This window comes from Chlamydotis macqueenii, chromosome 5 (assembly GCF_036417535.1).
Source record: "Chlamydotis macqueenii isolate bChlMac1 chromosome 5, bChlMac1.mat, whole genome shotgun sequence".
Classification (NCBI taxonomy): Eukaryota; Metazoa; Chordata; class Aves; order Otidiformes; family Otididae; genus Chlamydotis; species Chlamydotis macqueenii.
The window spans coordinates 62,935,938-62,955,280 of record NC_141560.1 but is presented as its reverse complement, the minus strand read 5'-3'; the positions used below and the strand labels follow the sequence as shown (position 1 = coordinate 62,955,280).

Here is a 19,343-nt window from a genome sequence, read left to right as displayed (position 1 = left end):
TATGGATTAGGAATAAATTTACATTTATTGTACCAGTGCATTTAAAAAAACCTCTGTTCCATTAAATTCAAAATTGTATTGTCTTTCTAGGATTTATCAGATGTGCCTATTCTATAAAGCATTGCTTAGAATGAAACCACTGCAACACTTTCTTGTTCTGAGTGTGCCAGCCACAGAGTGAATGGAGAGAGGTGTACCACAGCTGTAAAAAGGGTCAAAAAAATTAATTCTTAGAACAATTTTGCTTTCATGGATCTCAGACTGAAGAAAAAAAATAAACTGATCTGCAGACTAAGGCTTAAAAAAAGTAAGCATGTTTTTCAGGTAATTTTTGCAAGCTATCACAACTCCTGATGATGGGACTAGTGGAAGCCAAGTATTTCATTTGTTATTCAGTTTGGCTCAAGGGCAACTATTAAATCTCCTATCACGTTTTGCCAGTCAGAAAGATTTGTATTTACATATGCCCTTTGGCTTAAAAACATTTATTCTCTCTGGATATCACTCGTATTTGATAACAGAAATATAGCTGCTCTCCAGCATGATTTGATAGGGCACATCTATGAAATATGTCAGAGGATACATTCTCATATTGTGACGACACCTTGATCTTCATGCAAAAATACACAGGGTCTGTTACAGGCCGCCTGGCCAGGAGGACAGAGCAGATGAAGTGCTCTATAGGCAGACAGGAGCAGCCTCACGGTCACAGGCCCTGGTCCTCATGGGGGACTTCAACCACCCTGACATCTGTTGGAGAGACAACACGGCAGGGCACAGGCAGTCCAGGAGGTTCCTGGAATGCGTGGATGACAACTTCCTCCTGCAGGCGATAGAGGAGCCGACAAGGAGGGGTGCCATGCTCGACCTTGTGCTCACCAACAGGGAGGGGCTGGTGGGGGATGTGAAACTAAAGGACAGCCTTGGCTGCAGCGACCATGACATGGTGGAGTTCAAGATCCACGGGGCAGCAAGGAAAATACATGGCGAGCTCTCTGCCCTAGACTTCAGGAAGGCGGACTTCGGCCTCTTCAGGGACCTGATGGGCCAAGTGCCATGGGAGGCGGCCCTGGAGGGAAGAGGGGCCCAGGAAAGTTGGTCCATATTCAAGGAGCACCTCCTCCAAGCTCAGCAGAGATGCATCCCGAGGAAAAACAAGTCGGGCAAAAAGGCCACGAGGCCGGCGTGGATGAGCAAGGAGCTCCTGGACCAACTGAAAGTGAAAAAGGAAGCCTATAGAGGGTGGAAGTGGGGACAGGTAGCCTGGGAGGACTACAAAGAGGCTGCGTGAGTGGCCAAGGATAAGGTAAGGAAGGCCAAAGCCCTAGCAGAACTGAATCTGGCCAGGGATATAAAATGTAACAGGAAGAGCTTTTATAGGTATGTAGGGGACAAAAGAAAGTCCAGGGTAAATGTAGGCCTCCTCCGGAAGGGAACTGGTGTCCTGGTTACCCAGGACATGGAGAAGGCTGAGGTTCTCAATGACTTTTTTGCCTCAGTCTTCACCGACAAGAGTTCCTGTCCCACCGCCCAAGCTGTAGAAGGTGCAAGCAGGGACTGCGAGAATGAAGAACTGCCCATTGTACTCGAAGAGCAGGTTCGGGATCATCTGAGGAACCTGAAGGTGCACAAGTCCATGGGTCCTGATGAGATCCATCCGCGGGTCCTGAGGGAACTGGCGGATGAAGTTGCCAAGCCACTGGCTATCATATTTGAGAAGTCGTGGCGGTCTGGTGAGGTCCCCGATGACTGGAAGAGAGGGAACATAACCCCAATTTTTAAAAAGGGGAGTAAGGAAGACCCAGGTAACTACAGGCCGGTCAGCCTCACCTCTGTGCCTGGCAAGGTCATGGAGCAGATTCTCCTGGAAACCATGCTAAGGCACATGGAGAGCAAGGAGGTGGTTGGAGACAGCCAACATGGCTTCACCAAGGGCAGATCATGCCTGACCAATTTGGTGGCCTTCTATGACGGGGTGACGGCATCGGTGGACAAGGGACGAGCAACTGACGTCATCTACCTGGACTTGTGCAAAGGTTTTGACGCTGTCCCGCACGACATCCTTCTCTCTAAACTAGAGAGACATGGGTTTGATGGACGGACCACTCGGTGGATAAGGAGTTGGCTGGATGGCTGCACTCAGAGAGTGGTGGTCAACGGCTCGATGTCCAGGTGGAGACTGGTCACGAGTGGCGTCCCTCAGGGGTCCGTGCTGGGCCCAGCCCTGTTCAACATCTTTGTCGGCAACATGGACAGTGGGATAGAGTGCACCCTCAGCAAGTTCGCCGACGACACCAAGTTGTGTGGTGCCGTCGACACGCTGGAAGGGAGGGATGCCATCCAGAGGGACCTTGACAGGCTGGAGAGGTGGGCCCATGCCAACCTCATGAAGTTCAACCAGGCCAAGTGCAAGGTCCTGCACCTGGGTCATGGCAATCCCAGGCACAAATACAGGCTGGGCGGGGAATGGATTGAGAGCAGCCCTGAGGAGAAGGACTTTGGGAGTGCTGGTGGATGAGAAGCTTAACATGAGCAGGCAATGCGCCCTTGCGGCCCAGAAGGCCAACCGCATCCTGGGCTGCATCAAGAGAAGCGTGGCCAGCAGGTCGAGGGAGGTGATTCTCCCCCTCTACTCTGCCCTGGTGAGACCCCACCTGGAGTACTGTGTCCAGTTCTGGAGCCCCCAGCACAAGAAGGACATGGACCAGTTGGAGAAGGTCCAGAGGAGGGCCACGAAGATGATAAAAGGGCTGGAGCACCTCTCTTATGAGGACAGGCTGAGAGAGTTGGGGCTGTTCAGCCTGGAGAAGAGGAGGCTCCGGGGAGACCTGATAGCGGTCTTCCAGTACCTCAAGGGGGCCTACAAGAAAGATGGGGATAGGCTGTTTAGTAGGGCCTGTTGCGATAGGACGAGAGGTAATGGTTTTAAAATAGAGGGGGGTAGATTTAGATTAGAAATTAGGAAAAAATTTTTTACGATGCGAGTTATAGAACACTGGAACAGGTTGCCCAGAGAGGTGGTGGAGGCCCCATCTCTGGAAACGTTCAAGGCCAGGCTGGATGAGGCTCTGAGCAACCTGATCTAGTCAGGGATGTCCCTGCTCCTTGCAGGGGGGTTGGACTAGATGACCTTTGAAGGTCCCTTCCAACCCTAACCATTCTATGATTCTGTGTAAGTGTGTGTAAATTAACAAACTACTCATACAAAAAGGAGGTGAAATAACACCACTGCAAAGTCCTCAATATTCTATTTGCTGTCTTAAGAACTGGATAGTGACACTGGACTGGTAAGGCAAGACAGCTCTGGCCCTGTACTGCTCAGATTACTTTATGTAGAGAAGTTTCTTGAGTGTTTCGAGGAGAAGACTTAAGAAACTATACTGAGTTGTCTCTTAGTTCTCATTGAAAATGGGAAGTTCAATGTGAGGAGTGAAACATCTGCAAATGCTGCACAGATTTTGTAGAAGGTTTAGGGTAGATGTGGCGTACTTTGAACGGCTCATTTGGGCAAGTAGGTGGGCCCAGCTCCTCTCTCTGCAGAGCTAGCATCGATAGGGAGAGGTGTTCAGTTGAAGAGGCTGGGCTCTGGTTGCAAAGGCATTGGGTGTTCTTGATCTATTTAGGACAGGGAGTGTGAGAAGCTTTGGAGCACATGGAACAATTCATTATCCATTTTACTAAAGACTTAAAGGCACTCTGGTTCCTTTCTGTGGTGACACATTTTTCTTTTGTAGGGATTATGCGGAGCCTTCTCTTTCAATAAGTTTCAGTAAGTGTCACTTACTCTGTTTCAGCTGTCTGTGACTTGTGAGATAGTTAGAAATGTGTGTTAGGAAGAAAGAATGGGCAAAACTGGTAGTCCAGTTCACTGGAGCTGAATGACAGTATCGCTCTGTGATTTGACAAGGTGCCAGTGTATATTTAAGGAACAATTAGTAGATCTTAGATGAAGAAACTGTCTTCTCACACTGTAGTCTTTTCAGCTGTTACCTGTGGAGGAGGAGAGGTTTAGTTTTGATTTTTCTCTGTTTAGGGCTCTGTTACTGATTAGCTTTAATGGACTCTGAAAACATTAAGCCTGCTACAATCAGAGCTCAATAACTGTACTTTGGTTCAAGTTTAGCACCAAGGGAAGTATGGAGGCTCTGTTTCTTGTGTTGCTAGGCCATCTTCCTCATCTATCTATTCTGCTTGCTACACTTTTCTAGCTTTTTTTTCCCCTACCGTTGGAATTAATTTTTTATTTCTAATCTCTTTTCTATTCTCCTGTGAGATTAGGTTCTGCATCTGACTTTATTCAGTTCTCTACACGGTCTTTTTCAATTTCGTTGTCCCACCTTTTGCATCTTAAATCTGCATCCCTTTTGTTTATTTCATTCTTCATTTTTCATTCATTTATTCTAGTTTTCAGCTGTTTTTACTGTTACTCTCTACCTTTTGCATTGCAAAGAAAAATGTTAAATATTTTCTCACTCCATCATTCTCTGTTCCTCATCTCCTACAGGCTTTGCACTGTTACCGGACTGTCTGCTGATGTGAGCAGTTCATTTTCTCATCCTTTTCCTTTAAGCTCATATCTTTGCAGAGAGTTATTTGACACTTAAGTGAATTCATTTTTATTTCCAGTACTGTGGGACTTCTGTGACTCCTTATTTCTGCTTGATTCTCTTTTCAGTTCCGTCAGACTTATCTAATATTTTCTCTTTAAACTTTTACAATTTTTTATTTTTCTGTTCAACAAGACAAGAAACAAAATCAGGAAACCTTTTGCTTAGCTCTACAACTCTTACGCCACGAGAAATTTGAGCAAGAAAACTCAATGAATATAGAAGCATCAGAATTCAGTTATTCTCTCCCTTCCTAAACTAAAGGGAACCCCTACTAATGGTTGGAGTGAGGAAGGGGGAGGGAGACATGGTACATGTATAATTTAAGTATGCAGAAGCAGAAAGCCTAGTTATGTCAGTGCCAGTAAGAGCAGTTCTTCACCAGTATTTCAGAAGTTTCCTGGAAGAAGTGCTGGGCACCATTTGCCCATAGAAAACAAATTTCACTTCTGTTTCAGCAGGAAGCTGCTGAGGGAGGTTTCTGGCTGGAAGCTCTTTATAACTCTATGCTTGACAATGTTTGAGCACAAAGCTATAAATGAAAATCTATAATTTAATGGTAGTGTAATCATGCTTATATCTACCTTTTGTTGGTAATCTGCTGGCACCACACAAACACAAATCTAGTGGACTGTTGTTAGAAATTAATATCTCTGAGTAAGGAAATGACATGCTGTTAAATCTTTAGTAACCACTGAAGTCCTCCCTTGCAGGTTTCATAAAATCATTTAGGTTGGTACAGACCTTTAAGAGCATTGAGTCCAATGGTTAATCTAACACTGCCAAGTCCAGCACTAAACCACATTCCTAAGCGCCCCATCTACACGTCCTTTGAATACCTCCAGGGATGGTGACTCAACCACTTCCCTGGGCAGCCTGTTACAGTGCCTGACAACCCTTGCAGTGAAGAAATTTTTCCTGATATCCAACCTAAACCTCCCCTGGTGCATCTTGAGGCCATTTCCTCCTGTCCTATAAATATTTCACATGGAAACCTAAAATTAAAGGATTTTTAAACTTCCTGAAGAAATGAAGTCCTTGGTGAAGAGAGAATATACTAAGCCTAGCTGTTTGGAAGAGATGCTTGATCAGCTGGAGTACAGTCTTTCTCACCATTTCTATCTGTGCTATATCCAATAATTACTGACATTGCTGTATTTCTGTAGTTCACTGGCTTGTTATTACTCTAAGATACGGTGTATTGATGTAGTGAGAACTGACAGCATGCAACAGATGCAAAAGCTTGTTACTGGTGAAGACCGGACACTTCAAAGCTTTCACTTTAATAGATGATTAGGAATTATGCTTTGCAGCTGTCTTGATGGTTGATTTTTTTTTTTTTTTTTTTCTCCCCTCCCCTCCTCTCTGAAAGGACGCACCAACCACTGGTCTGCAATCATTGGTAGTTCTCACTCGAAGAACTACATCCTTTGGGAGTATGGAGGATATGCTAGTGAAGGTGTCAAACAAGTTGCAGAGTTGGGGTCCCCAGTAAAGATGGAGGAAGAAATTCGACAGCAAGTAGGTGTAATTTAGTGTGCACGCTTTAAAAAATGTATCCTACCTTGGCCTGTGAATGATTTGTCATTGACGATGTCTGTGAATGTCATTTTGCTGACTAATTTTCAGTTAAACAGATTAGGACATCTGCCTGTCTTTCTAGACTCATTCTTACTCTGGCAAAAGATTTTGTCTGTGAAAGGACAAATAAGTCATGGTATTCTGAACTGAAAAAATCTATGTGCCATGCAAGGCATAAATCAGAGGTAGAAAAGTAAAATTAATCTTTCCAAGCTTAATCATGAAGACAGTTTGTTAAAGGAATACCTTGAAGATGGCAAGTAGCATGCCTTCTTCCTTTTTGAAGTGGTGATTTTTAGTTTACAGTATATTGTAGTATTTATATTTTTTTTTCTTTCTGGTAAGCACCTTAATTACAATTTTCTGCAGATTCATCCATGTTGGAAATGCTCTTACAAGAGAGTGAGGTGATTTTTGTTGCTGAGCAGGAAAACTTTACACAACTGCACTAATAAAATTTGATGAATCAGGATTATGGTTTAAGGGCAAAAGAGCCTTTACAGTGTATCATCTTACAGGAAATTGATTCAACTGAACAGAAATCAGTCTTTCAAATATTTTATAAATTATTTTCATTTTGTTATATCAAGGAACAAGCAACCAAATAAAATATGCCAGGACATGGTGATGATTATTATTAGGATGTCTACCTCCATGAAATTTACTGGTTTGCTGGAGTCTCTGTCTGATTCTCCTTTCCTGACTTTCCCCTCAAATTGAAGAAGTGATACGAGTGAGGAGGGGGCCTGCTCTGAGGCAGAATAGTCAGGTGGGGTAGCAGGGACACACTGCAAGGGAGAGCAAAATGGGAGCCAAAGGGCTTGTTTTGGCATTTTACCTGCCTGCTTTGCTATGCCAACCTTTAGCATACCATGAGAGGCGTGACTTACTGTTTAATTGATATGCAATATTTTTAATGTATTCCTGGGACACTTTCTGCTTCTGCTAAATGCAGTGAGATTTAAAGATTTTGAAACAGCTGGATATTAGTAGAAGTATTTGTGTTTCAATCATTCGATGCCCATCCTTTTTATAAAAGAATGGAAAATAGTACTTTACACTGCAGTAATTAACAGAAATGTCTTTCACTATTAATTATTATTCATGTATCACAAGCATGCTTTCCTTAATTACCTGGTTTTCACAGAAAATAATCTCTTTGTTAATTTTGAACACATGTAAGAAACAGTTCATACCTGCAATCATTTGTGCTACATTTGTGTAGTTCTTTCCTATATTTGATATTTCTGAATATGAAGTCAGCAAAACTAAAAGCAGTATTTAAGATTATCTTGTCGATTAATCATATTCACTTTTGGTAACTGCTGCATGTTAAAGAGACAGTAATTTGAGGCCTCCTAAATAGCAGATTATATACAGAGTTATATTGAGAGATACAAAAAAGATTCAATTGTGTTTATATAGACAGTGTAGAACAATCTCAAAGACTGTTTGCCCACAAGAAAACTTGTATGGCAAAAGGCTTTACGTACTAAATTTCATTTGCTGTTTTGTGATGCTGAAGTTCATATAATCGTGGTACCAGAACAGCTGGTGTGTTTGACAAGAAACTCCCAAACCCAAGAAAAATAAAATAAAGCCAGCTTATAACTTAATATATTAAACAGATACATAAGGAATCTGAAAGAGAAAAACAAGTTGCTTATGGAGGGGAGATGTGATGGCGGGTTTGTTATTATCTTTATCCTATAATAAACCTTGGTGTACCTGGGAATAGAAAGCAGACCTTGGTCTTGGAGAACTTGCCTTTGCATCCTTACTGAGAAGTGGCTGGATTTTATCATAACAATACTATATAAACCCAGATGGATTAAAATTATAGCAGAATATTCTATATACCACATGTAATTTATAATTTTTGCGGCTTACTTAGGAAATGAAGATTTTTCTTATAGTAGGTCCACACTAGATAAAGAAAATCAACTTTTTTGTACTAAAAAAATTTCTTTGCACAGTCTCACAAATACGTTAGAAATAAGGGTTTGGCACATCTGAATTTTAACAATACAATTATTATGTCTAGTCCAGAAGCAGCAGTGGCATGGGGAAGTAGAGGGAAAGGTCACACCAAGCATTGGTGGAATAGGCAGTGAATTTGAAGAGAATAAGAAAAAGAATGAAAAGCATGACACTCTGCTTTCCAAATTCTGTGTTCTTTGTAATTTTGTGCCATGTATTTGCAAAAAGCAGTTGTATTTATATGCTGGATTCAAATCAGGGGTGCTTGTGACTTTTAAAGTACATAAAATAACTAACTGGCTACAATTTTGGGGGCTGCTGAAATTACACATGAAATTAATGAACATCACAGTTCATTTCAACATCAAGCCTGTCTGATTGCACCAAACCTGCAATAATTCCCCTAATTCTCCTTGTTCAGTCTAATCCAAGCAATGCAGTAATGTTGTAACTGGATATTACCTAGAACAATGCAGCGTATCAAAAAACGCCGTAACATTTTCGTTGAGTTTATTTGACTTTTTGTTTCTTTTTAACATGTATTTAAGGTGTACTAATATTTTTGAGAGATGCTGAGGTAAAGTTTTATAACCAAGACAGTAGAGCTAGTAATGCAAGGAACTAATTTGCTGACATTTCATTCAGGCTTTTCTTTCTTTTTTTTTTTTTTTTTTTAAGTGCACTTTCTCCCTTGTAATATCCCTGCCTGCCTTGAAATTTGGTAGCATTGTTTCCTTCCTCACACTTCACAATCTACCTCAGGATCCACTTCCCCCTTTTTTGTTTATTATTCTACCTTTATTTCCCCTATCTATTGTCCTCCCAATCTTCTGTTGTGGGGTGGTGGGAGGATGCAATTTATTAAAATCATAGAACGGTTTGGGTTGGAAGGGACCTTCAAAGGTCATCTAGTCCAACCTCCCCTGCGAGGAGCAGGGACATCTCCAACCAGATCAGGTTGCTCAGAGCCTCATCCAACCTGGCCTTGAATGTTTCCAGGGATGGGGCATCTACCACCTCTCTGGGCAACCTGTTCCAGCGTTCTACCACCCTCATTGCAAAAAAAAAAAAAAAATTTCCTGATGTCTAATCTGAATCTACCCCCCTCTATTTTAAAACCATTACCTCTCGTCCTATCGCAACAGGCCCTACTAAACAGCCTTTCCCCATCTTTCTTGTAGGCCCCCTTGAGGTACTGGAAGACCGCTATCAGGTCTCCCCGGAGCCTCCTCTTCTCCAGGCTGAACAGCCCCAACTCTCTCAGCCTGTCCTCACAGGAGAGGTGCTCCAGCCCTCTGTTTTTGTGGCCCTACTCTGGACTTGCTCCAACAGGTCCACATCAAAATCACTCTCCCAGGCTGCTTTTGAAGTTTTAGAAAGCACAAGAAAAGCAATTTCTGTGCTTAGTCCTGGTTCCAGGACCCAGACCCCTGTGCAGCAGTGCCTGCAGCATGCCCACAGCGGGTAGGTAATGCACCTCTTAAAAGGCCAGACTTGGGTTTGGAAATCTGCTGTGTATGCACTGCGCTTTCTATGCAGTTTCTTAGGTGAATATGTAGGCACATATTTATGTAACTGGCATCTGTGACATTGATGTTATCTGAGGCTTATTAAGAAAAAAGAACTAATGATTCAATGAATTATTACTGAAAATTTACCATCCATGTATGAAACAAAGAAAAAAAAAGGCTTTCTTTAAACAGGGCTTTGTTAAGAAGTGTCCTAACAATTATGTGTCATTAACTAAAGAATCTCAAGCGTGAACATTTCTGCTCCCCATTTGACAGAGTGCTGAATCATCATCAACTTTTCTTCTTGACTGAGCACCTCCGAACACTCTGATTTGTGTTGTTACTGGAAAGAGCCTGTGTGATATTTTTGCATGGATGGTCCTGGGTACTGTAAACTTGCTTTGTAGTTTGTTTATCTGGGAGAACTTAGAGGAACTAATCAACCTTTTTGTTAAACTTTTCCTGGCAGCCTGAAAGGAAAGGTGCAGCACATAAGAGTTTTACTAAAACAATCTGTCAAGTGGTTGATGTGTAGAATAGGATAATTCATGCGTTATACTTCAGGGATTATAAATGAACAAATAAAGGATGGAAAAGGAATTGTGTGAGCAGAAGAATGCTCACTGACCTCATATATCTCTGAAATATATTCACACTTTTACTTTGTTTTCAGAAAATTGATTTGTCCAGAACCTGTTATTTGATAAACTGCCTGGAGAAACAAATACAGAATTTGAAAGGGGAATCCTGCATCCCTATTGTGATTGCTGTGTTTAAACAAACAAGCAAACAAGATGGTTAAAACATGAATCAAAAAGAGTAAAGTGTAATGCTAAATGTAATTTCCTAGGCAGATGAAACAGGTTTAAAATAGGGACATAGTTATTCCTCTTTGATTGAAATGTCTCACAATTTAATAGAGCTCATTTGGCTTTGTGTAATTATTTTAGGATAAATACCAAGTCAAATTGCCACTGATTATTTTTAAAAATGAGGATAAGTAATATTCTGTACCTTGCTGCTGTCTCCAGGAAATGCTGTTTGTACTCTCTGCTTATTCCCTATGGACAAACAGATTACATTCTTACAGGTTTGGTTTAATGCTCTCTGAAATGTCAGGAAGTGGGATGACTTTTTCCATTGTCTTCAGCAACCTCAGATTAGAGCTGACTATACCTCCAGACCTTTGAGAAGAGCAAGTTCTGGTTTCCAGTAAGATATTGTAAATTTTTTTACACATGATAATTTATGTGAAGACAGTTTTTTAACTGAAGATGAAATCCAAAACATCCAAAGCTTTATACAGAATAAAAGATGTAATTGTTTGTAATTTTATGCAAACATTTATTTTTACAAAATAGTTCCAGTTTGAATTTTTTTTTTATTATATTGGATTTTATTTTTATTACCCATGAATGAAAAAGAAAAGGGAGTCAGAATTAAAGTAATTTCATTGTTGGATTGATTCTGATCAATTGATTTTTTTTTTTCTTTCTTTTTTTTTTTTTTTGAGAAATGTAATTTCAGTATTTTGGCTGAATAATTACCATTTCATTACCTGTTTTGTAACACAGCACTGTGTACTTCCATAGAAAAATAGGGTCATTAGATTTTTCTGGCTGAAGCTGGTAAATCACCTGAATTACAAAGAGGAATCCGCAGTATATTGATAACTTTTTGTTATAGTGCTAGGCAAATTATTATTGTGTTTACTGAAACAGGCTCAAAATTTTGCTCTTTGAATTATCTGTTATTGTGTGCTTATAGAAGTTAAAAGTAGCTAACCAACTAGGGAGGTTCAACGGAGTTGCACCTGTGCCTGACAGAACAGCTAAAAATTCTCCCTGAACACTTAAGCTTCAGAGCCCGTGATACCCCTAAAAGTGTTTGAGAATAAGACTACTTTGCACTTGAAAGCTGTGATTGCTGCGGAAGTGGTTTAGTTTGTGCTTGTTTAAAAGCTTGGACTTTGCGTAGTTGGAGATTGAAACATATACAAGATCTTACAGTATTTTCCCACATATTACTATTGATATGTCTGCTACTATTGCTACCCGTGGACCTAGAAGAAATTGGACGACAGGGATGTCTTAACCGAATCTTCAGTGAATGATGTCAACATACCCACAGGGCCCCCTTCATCCTCAGTCCCCAGGGAGAGGATTTGAGTTCCCCGCTACTTTTCGGAGGCACCAGCCCTCTCTGTTGAAAAGACAGGAACACCTAGGAAATACTAGTGTTGCCATAAAGTCTCATATGAAAAGTGCAGTCACTATTACAAATAGCCCAAAAGCCCTTTAGGTTTCTGTGCAAAGCCTATAGAAATTTTCAGTAGATTTTGGACTTGGTCTAACAGTGAAGTAGTAAAACACTGTCCTAGCATGCTTTCCACGTTAGTTACAGCCTGACTGCATGTTTTTAATCTTATTCTGGACAGATTAAGCTGCTTGGTTGTAAATTTGTATCTAGACTATTGTTTGCTCACTTAGACTATTCTATTGCTCTGTGCATATACCTCTACTGTGAATTATAGTACTTTTTATGCCTTTTGAAAATGTTAAGGGGTAGATTTTCCATCTTTTCCTTTTGGAAGATATACCTTATATAATAATTTTCTATCTCCGGCATTTTGATAATTAGAAGTTTTGAAATTCCCATTTACTATGCTAAATTTCATAAAGTATTGCTTCCAAAAAGAAATTTTTGTTTATTTATGTCATAAAGGGAAGCTTTATTTACCAGTAAATAACTCATACAGTGGGGTTCAGAACACCTAGGGTGGCTTCTGTCCTTAATAAACTTCTGTTGGAAAGTGTAATTAGGATGATTCACGGTTTGTGTTCCTTTCTTTAAAAAAAACAACCAAACAAAAACTGTTCATCCCAATTGCATTCTTTTTTTTTAGTACTTGTCAACAACAAAGATATGCCTCTCTAATCAGAAATAAAGCTGGTGTTGAATGCTGTGCCATTTTGCTCTTTGTGGCCATATGATTTATTGCTGTGAGCATGATACGGATGTAGGTCAAAGTACAGCATTCCTTTTGAAAAGACACATGTTTAAAAGGTGCCTTTTTTTTTCTGACAGCTATTAAAATATAAAAAAAAAGCTTTAAAAACAATATTTAATTTTATTTTCTATCTTACTAGTGGCTTATAAGGCACATAATTAGAGGTCACTTCACTTAAAAGAAAAGCCAAAAAGAGAAAATCAACTTTATTCTGACATAACAGTAAATAAATTGTGTTTCTACAAATCCTTATTCTTCTGAAGAAAGGAGAGGTGTTGTAGAAAACTCCAAATTTAAATTTCTTCACTGAGTTTTATTTCTGTAGGCTTATGTGAACAACAGAGTCACTGTATTTTCCCATCAGTGACGTTAGTATTTTATTTCAATAGTTACTGTGGTCTCTAATTGAATTACATTGCAAAAGTTTTGATTGCTTGTGCAACTATTAAGCAATCATGGTTTAGCTTTAAAAATAACTAAACATGAGGAATGTTCACTTTGAGATACCAAAAAAGAAAAGAAACAGTCATTTAAAAAAAAAAAAAAGTAGTGTCTTTTTTAGTTAAAGCTTCGCTTCCATTTCAGTCAGAAAAACTTATTTTGCTGGTGAAAATAGTTCCTATGAATACTGGAAAATATAATTTTATGAATTCTGATTAGTACAAAGGACCCTCAGTTAGTCTAAAAGGCGTTGAAGTTAATCACTCTTTTACAAAATTAAGCTGTGATGAATGAGTATTAAGTGATGTATTATTTCCTCGGCAAAACCATGGAAGATTCAAGACACTTTTAATAGCTCATGCAGTCAACAAATAAAAATGAATAGGAGAAATTGTGCTTATTTGAGTACTCTGAAAATAATTTTGTGCTATGGATAAGCTCTTAATCATTAGCACATGGTCCTTATGCTACAGTTACTCCAACTGTAGTTCTTCTGTTTGGAGGATTGTGAGAGCTGACAGATATTGAACGCATTTTGTGCAAAATGTCCTTTTTATGATTGTGGTGATCTGCCTGGTTTAGAAAACCAGGGGCAAAACATAATTTTGAAATTTTATTTAGCCTTGGGTCAAAACTTTAGCAAAATAGTGGCTTGGTTAACAGTGCTTTTTCAAGTTTTGTCAAGTTACTTTTTGCCTGGTTTAATAATAAGCACAGGAAAATACTGTAAAATTACTGGAAACTCAGTCTGTCAACAGAGTTGTAAATCTTAGTGGAACATTCTGGTTACCATTGCTCATTTGGATTTGTGGTGCATATTTAATCCCCTTTTATCACTTATCTGCAGAGCTAGGCGAGATGCTTTATTGTCATAGAGAAGTGAAGGTCCTTTCTGCTGGTAAACATCTGTGAAAATCAGACAGAAGTTTTTGCACTCCTGATCTACAGACTGTTAAACCGCTGTAGTTTTGTTCTGTGGTGGATGGGTATTTCCCTTGCAAGAAACAGCCTTTGCAGTTTAATGTGACTGGGGCAGTCATGCCGTAGAGATGACAGACGTGTGCTATTGTTGTTTCAAAAGTTCTGTCTCAATATACTGCAGTGTATATTGCATTGCAGGAAATTTCTTCATCTACTGAAGATTAGAAAATGCTTTTGGAAATTGTCAGCACTGTCAGGACATTGTTTTCATACAAAATGACCTCAAGTGGACTTGTGCACACTGCATGTAGCTATGCTGTGCTAGTAGAGCATCAAAAGCACTTCTCCCTCCCTACATTGAACACCTGGCTGGGGCTCTGCCCACGAACTGATCCCAGCCTGGTCAGAAATGTGGAATTTCCCCCAAGTTAAAGTGGCCTTCAGTCCAACATTTCCATTCTAAAAGACAAATAATTTTAAGGAGTGATATACTGGGAATGTCAGGGACACTGGTACCCTTCTCAGTGCTCCCAGGAGCCCATGGCTGTTATAAGGTCAGCTGGGCTTCTCTCCACTTGCCCAGGGAGAAGCTGTGGGAGGTTGTTGGCTAAGGCCTTCTTTCTTGACCACTTTTTTCAGAAGTTACTGACAATCTTGTGTCTTCCCTCATTACTTGTCAGCTGACGATTGCTGGTTGTTCTGGTGACAGACAAGTAGAGATGATAGGGAAAATTATTTTTTTTTCCTTATTTTTTTGTGCTTTTAACAGCAGCTACTATTTGATAATAAATAAGGTAGCTTGATTTCTGAAATTCCAAGTTGTGAGCTCTCATCTTGCTTAACGAATTCCAGAGGTTTCACACCTCTAACTTGTATGGGAGTCTTTGAAGTTTTGCACTCTGAATAATTACTCAGTTATTGATATGAAACAATTTGCATAACAAATGATGAATTAAGGTTTTAACAAAAACCCTTTTAACATTCAACAGTTAGTTTCCCTTTCTTTTACCCTACTGAGCCTTGCTGCTTATTTTCTTCTGATTATCACAGACACTCAATTTTTAGTAAAAAACAGGAAGAAATACAACTTTTCAGTAAAATCCAGTTATCAGAGTCTCTTTGAATACAAAATAGAATGCTTTTTGTAGAAGATAGACCCTTCAAGAAAAAAAAAAAAAAAGGTTTAACTCTAAGACTAGTCTTTCCTCAGTGAATTCTGATGCTAAATCTTGCAGAGATGGGACCAACAAAAATTCCTACCCTTTTAAAATGTCTGTAATAGTTGAGAGTTCCATCAAAGCTTACAAAGATTTTCTTTGCCTTTTTGATGGCTGCCTGGATTGCAGTAAAGCAGTGCTAGAGGAGGGATGCAGTTGCTTCTGCTTCTCGTAGATTCATTCCTTTGGACAGTATGCAATAATTTTAGCTCTCCAGTACACAGACATAAAAGTCACTAGGAAATGTCATCTGTTGAAGACAATATGATTGGATTGCTAGACATTATTTGCTAATTTCAAAGTCTTTTAAAATATCTTGCCTTTTCATTTCCTGCAGTTAGATTTTATCATACTGTTCTGCTGTCACAAAATTATTACTATGATGTAGCAGATTCATCCAGTGGAAAGATGCAATGAAATGACTTTCAAATTATTTTCTTTCAGCCTACCACTGTAGTATTTTTAAAACACAAACATTTCAGATGCATTGATTCTTCTTGTGCTGCTAATACTGAGGGATAAACTCCATCTGATAGCAGAAGTTCAGCACTCCAAAGATGTCAAATAGTTTGATAGGCAGGTAGAGCAGACGCAGAGGCTCCTCCTCCCCTGGGAGATGTTGCCTAAGCTCGTGTTAACTTTACTGAAATCTGTTTTCTTAAGGGTCAGAGTACCACTAAAAACTAAATTAGGGAAGGGTTTACTTCCCTCTGAATATTTTGGTCTGCAGTGGCTTAATCTATGATTAAAATGCCGTGGCTGCATAGCCAGTGGCATTCAGCTGCCTATTAAGGAGGTGCTGCAAACGCTGAAGACGGGCCTGAACTCTCATTAGCAGCAGCATGTGTCAGGAACCATGGGATCTTCCCCTGTTTTCTCCCTTGTTGCATTGTAAATATTGTTCAAAGGAACAGCATGATATAACAGCTGAAGCTGAAAAGTCCCACCAGCTCATTTGACTTGCAAATGCTTAATTATTCAGATAAATTTTCAACTTACACAAAAACTGTGGAAAAAAATCTCATAATGTCAAGTTCATCATTCTGGTATTAGCTTTTTAGGGTTTTGTTTGTTTGTTTGTTTGTTTGTTTAGGAACCTCACTTCAGAACTCTGTGATTATATCGGGTGCTTATTTCCACGTAAATTCTAGCGGAACACTCAGAAAAATACCATGTATAAATATTACACATTTCCAAAACCAAATATGTATGCAAATATATGAATGTTACTTGGCCTGTGTAATTTTCTAAGGCAGCTCCTCTCAGTTAAATATCTAGATGTTATTGGATTCTTTACCAGTCAGCTCTGTCCTTTAAGCATAGCTCAACTCATTCATTATATTCTTGCTTTAGGCAGGGATATCAAATAAATACCATTACTTATATCATGGGCCGTATTCTGCTATTCCAAGAACATTCTGTGGAAACAGCTATACAGAAGTTACTGGAAAGCAGACAATCAAGAGTAAAGTGGAAATATTTGTTATTTCCATTGACATTCATGAATATTTGGTGGCAGTATTGCAGTAAATGATATAAAATATTGGGCTAAAAAGTAGGTGTATTGATAATGAAAAAATATTCTATAGAAAATTGGTTTTGAATAATGATTTGGAAGTTTGTGTGAGATAGTAACCTCTGTAACAACATGTAAGGCAATACTTTGCCAGGATAAACACTGAGTACCTCAAATGCTTTTTTTCTTACTTATGAGTGAGAAGAGGCCAGCACTGTACCTGGAGTGGTCTATGAGATGCTTAAATAATGTATACCTCACCTATATTGTAAGTCATGTACAAACATGTCAGTTTGTTCCTTTTATTATATTTTGGTTTATACAATACTAATCAGTCTTGGGAAAGGGGAAAAAAATCAAACTAAGTGGCTGGATACATTATTTTATTTACAGAAATGGAATGTATCTTAAAATTATCATCTGTACTGTGTTCCCTATAAGTTGGTAATACTAATTTAGCTGTTGAGGATGCAATAATTTTTACCCCTCTCCCCTTCTTTTATAACTGACTTTTTGAATACTTTCAATACTTTTAATATATTCAATACTTTAAAAATATCTTATTTAAGAATAAATGTCAATGCAGAAAACAGAACTCTTTAAAATAGCCTCTGTTTTAAAATTCTATTGAAATATGGAAAAGAGAAAGAGTTTATTAAATATTATTTTATTGTAAACTGAAAATACACTTGGATTACATACTTCATAAAATTACATTGTTACATAAACCAGATAAATTATTGATATTAGTTGCAGGTTTGGGGATTGGTTATTGCATATTTGACAGGCAGATGTGCCTATAAACCAAGCAAGCAAGGACTGGGTAAATGTGAATGCATTTGTGCCTTATGAGATTTTAAATTGCATTATATGAGATGGGGTTTATTGCTCCTATTTGGATAGAAATTCCTATACTAGTTGACAATGGAGTGATAGTGGAAGAAGATGGATGAGTTCTTGCAGACTATAATTTTCAGCATACATAAATCAGAACTGCAACTTTTCATTTCAAAAATGCTTATTAAGCTCTTAACCATACCTACTTTTTTTTTTTTTTTCTGTTTGGGAGAGAGGATTCTTAATATGAGGATAAGGGAGAAGAAGAGAGGGGAAATGGACAGTCAGTGTTTTTGCCCACAGAGGAAGAAGTTACAACTTTGTTCATTTTTTTATCTCTAATGTACATAATCTTTATTTGGCTTTGTAGTCATGGAGGTTGAGGTCTACAAAGTGATGGTTTGTTATTTATGTTAAGTTGCTAAGAGGAAGAAGCTGTGCTTTTGGGGATATGCAGGAAGTTGAAGACAAACCCTTGTATCTCGAACATAAGCCATGTACGTTCTAGCTAAAATTTTGTAAATATATCTAGTCACATATGAATTTAATACAATACTGATGAATAACTACAGACTCCTTTCAGTGCGCTTTTTCTTGTCCCCTGCATTCATGCTCCAAAACATCAGAATGTAACATTTGCTTTTAGTGTTCTTCCAAAACAGTTAGGTCAGTTCAAATACTCAGCTGAATCATCACTGTTGTTCCATCCTCACAGCTTCAGTTTCTCATAACAATTTTCAGAACATAGTTTTACACGTATGATTTTTGCTTGCATTCCTCTTACAGCTGAGAATGGGCCCTTAAAAGCAGTTTTCCATAATTGCATGTCATGCATTTGGCTGAAAACTTCACTCTGTGACTTTTGTGCTTTTAAAATTAGAAAAAAAGGAATAGATAGATCTTTGTCATCATTAGTTTAAAAGCAATACATACAAAGGAGAATGTGTGTGTGTACAATATATAAAGACATATATATGGGCATAAATATATTAATGTTTAGACATGAGAAGACTGTTGATAATAATTTTCTTATCTATGTAAACTACATCAGAAGTCTGTAGCTAGCCATACACATGTAAAAAGAGATATAGCCACTATCTAAAATCTACTTGAGCATCACTACCACTAACTTCTCGTGTTGTGACATTTTATGAAGGGGCTAAGTTGTCATTGACTAATGTCATTGACTAGTATACAGCCCAATACTAATTGACTAGTATAGTAGCGTTCTGTTTTCTTAAAACACCAGATGCATGCACCCTCTCAGTCTTTAGATTAAGAAAGGCATCCAGAAGTTCTTAAAAATAATTTTACAACCAAGGTCTGTTGCTATCTCTTTAATTTCTTCTTCACTTAGAAAAAATCTACAATACTCCAAATAAATGAAATGTCTTAGTTATTTAAAGTATATGACAAGACTTTGTGCTGTAATACTCATGAAACAGCTTGTGTTGATGGCAAATTGAAAATGCATAATTTCTTTTAAACTATAGGAGTATGAATCCCACACACAGACCTTCTTAGAAATGTAGTACAGAAGCTTTTTCTTTTCATTTTGCAAATAAGAATGCAATTTTTCTACATCCCATATAAATTCACTTGAATAATCACGCCCTAAAAGCAAGGTTTTAAAAATTGCTATTTCATTAGTCAAATAAAAATGTTTAATTTGAGTTATATAGGCAAAGAAATACCAACGGTAGATACCTATTCACAAGATAT

General features: G+C 38.6%; 1 protein-coding gene across 1 annotated transcript in view; it reads left to right on the top strand.

Annotated features, from left to right (window-relative positions):
* Positions 1 to 19,343, top strand: part of SPON1 (spondin 1) — a 209,419-nt gene that overhangs the window by 69,651 nt on the left and 120,425 nt on the right. Inside the window, exon 6 of the mRNA XM_086749024.1 lies at positions 5,980 to 6,128. Coding sequence (XP_086605150.1) covers positions 5,980 to 6,128 — 149 coding nt within the window. The remainder of the gene's footprint in view (positions 1 to 5,979; positions 6,129 to 19,343) is intronic.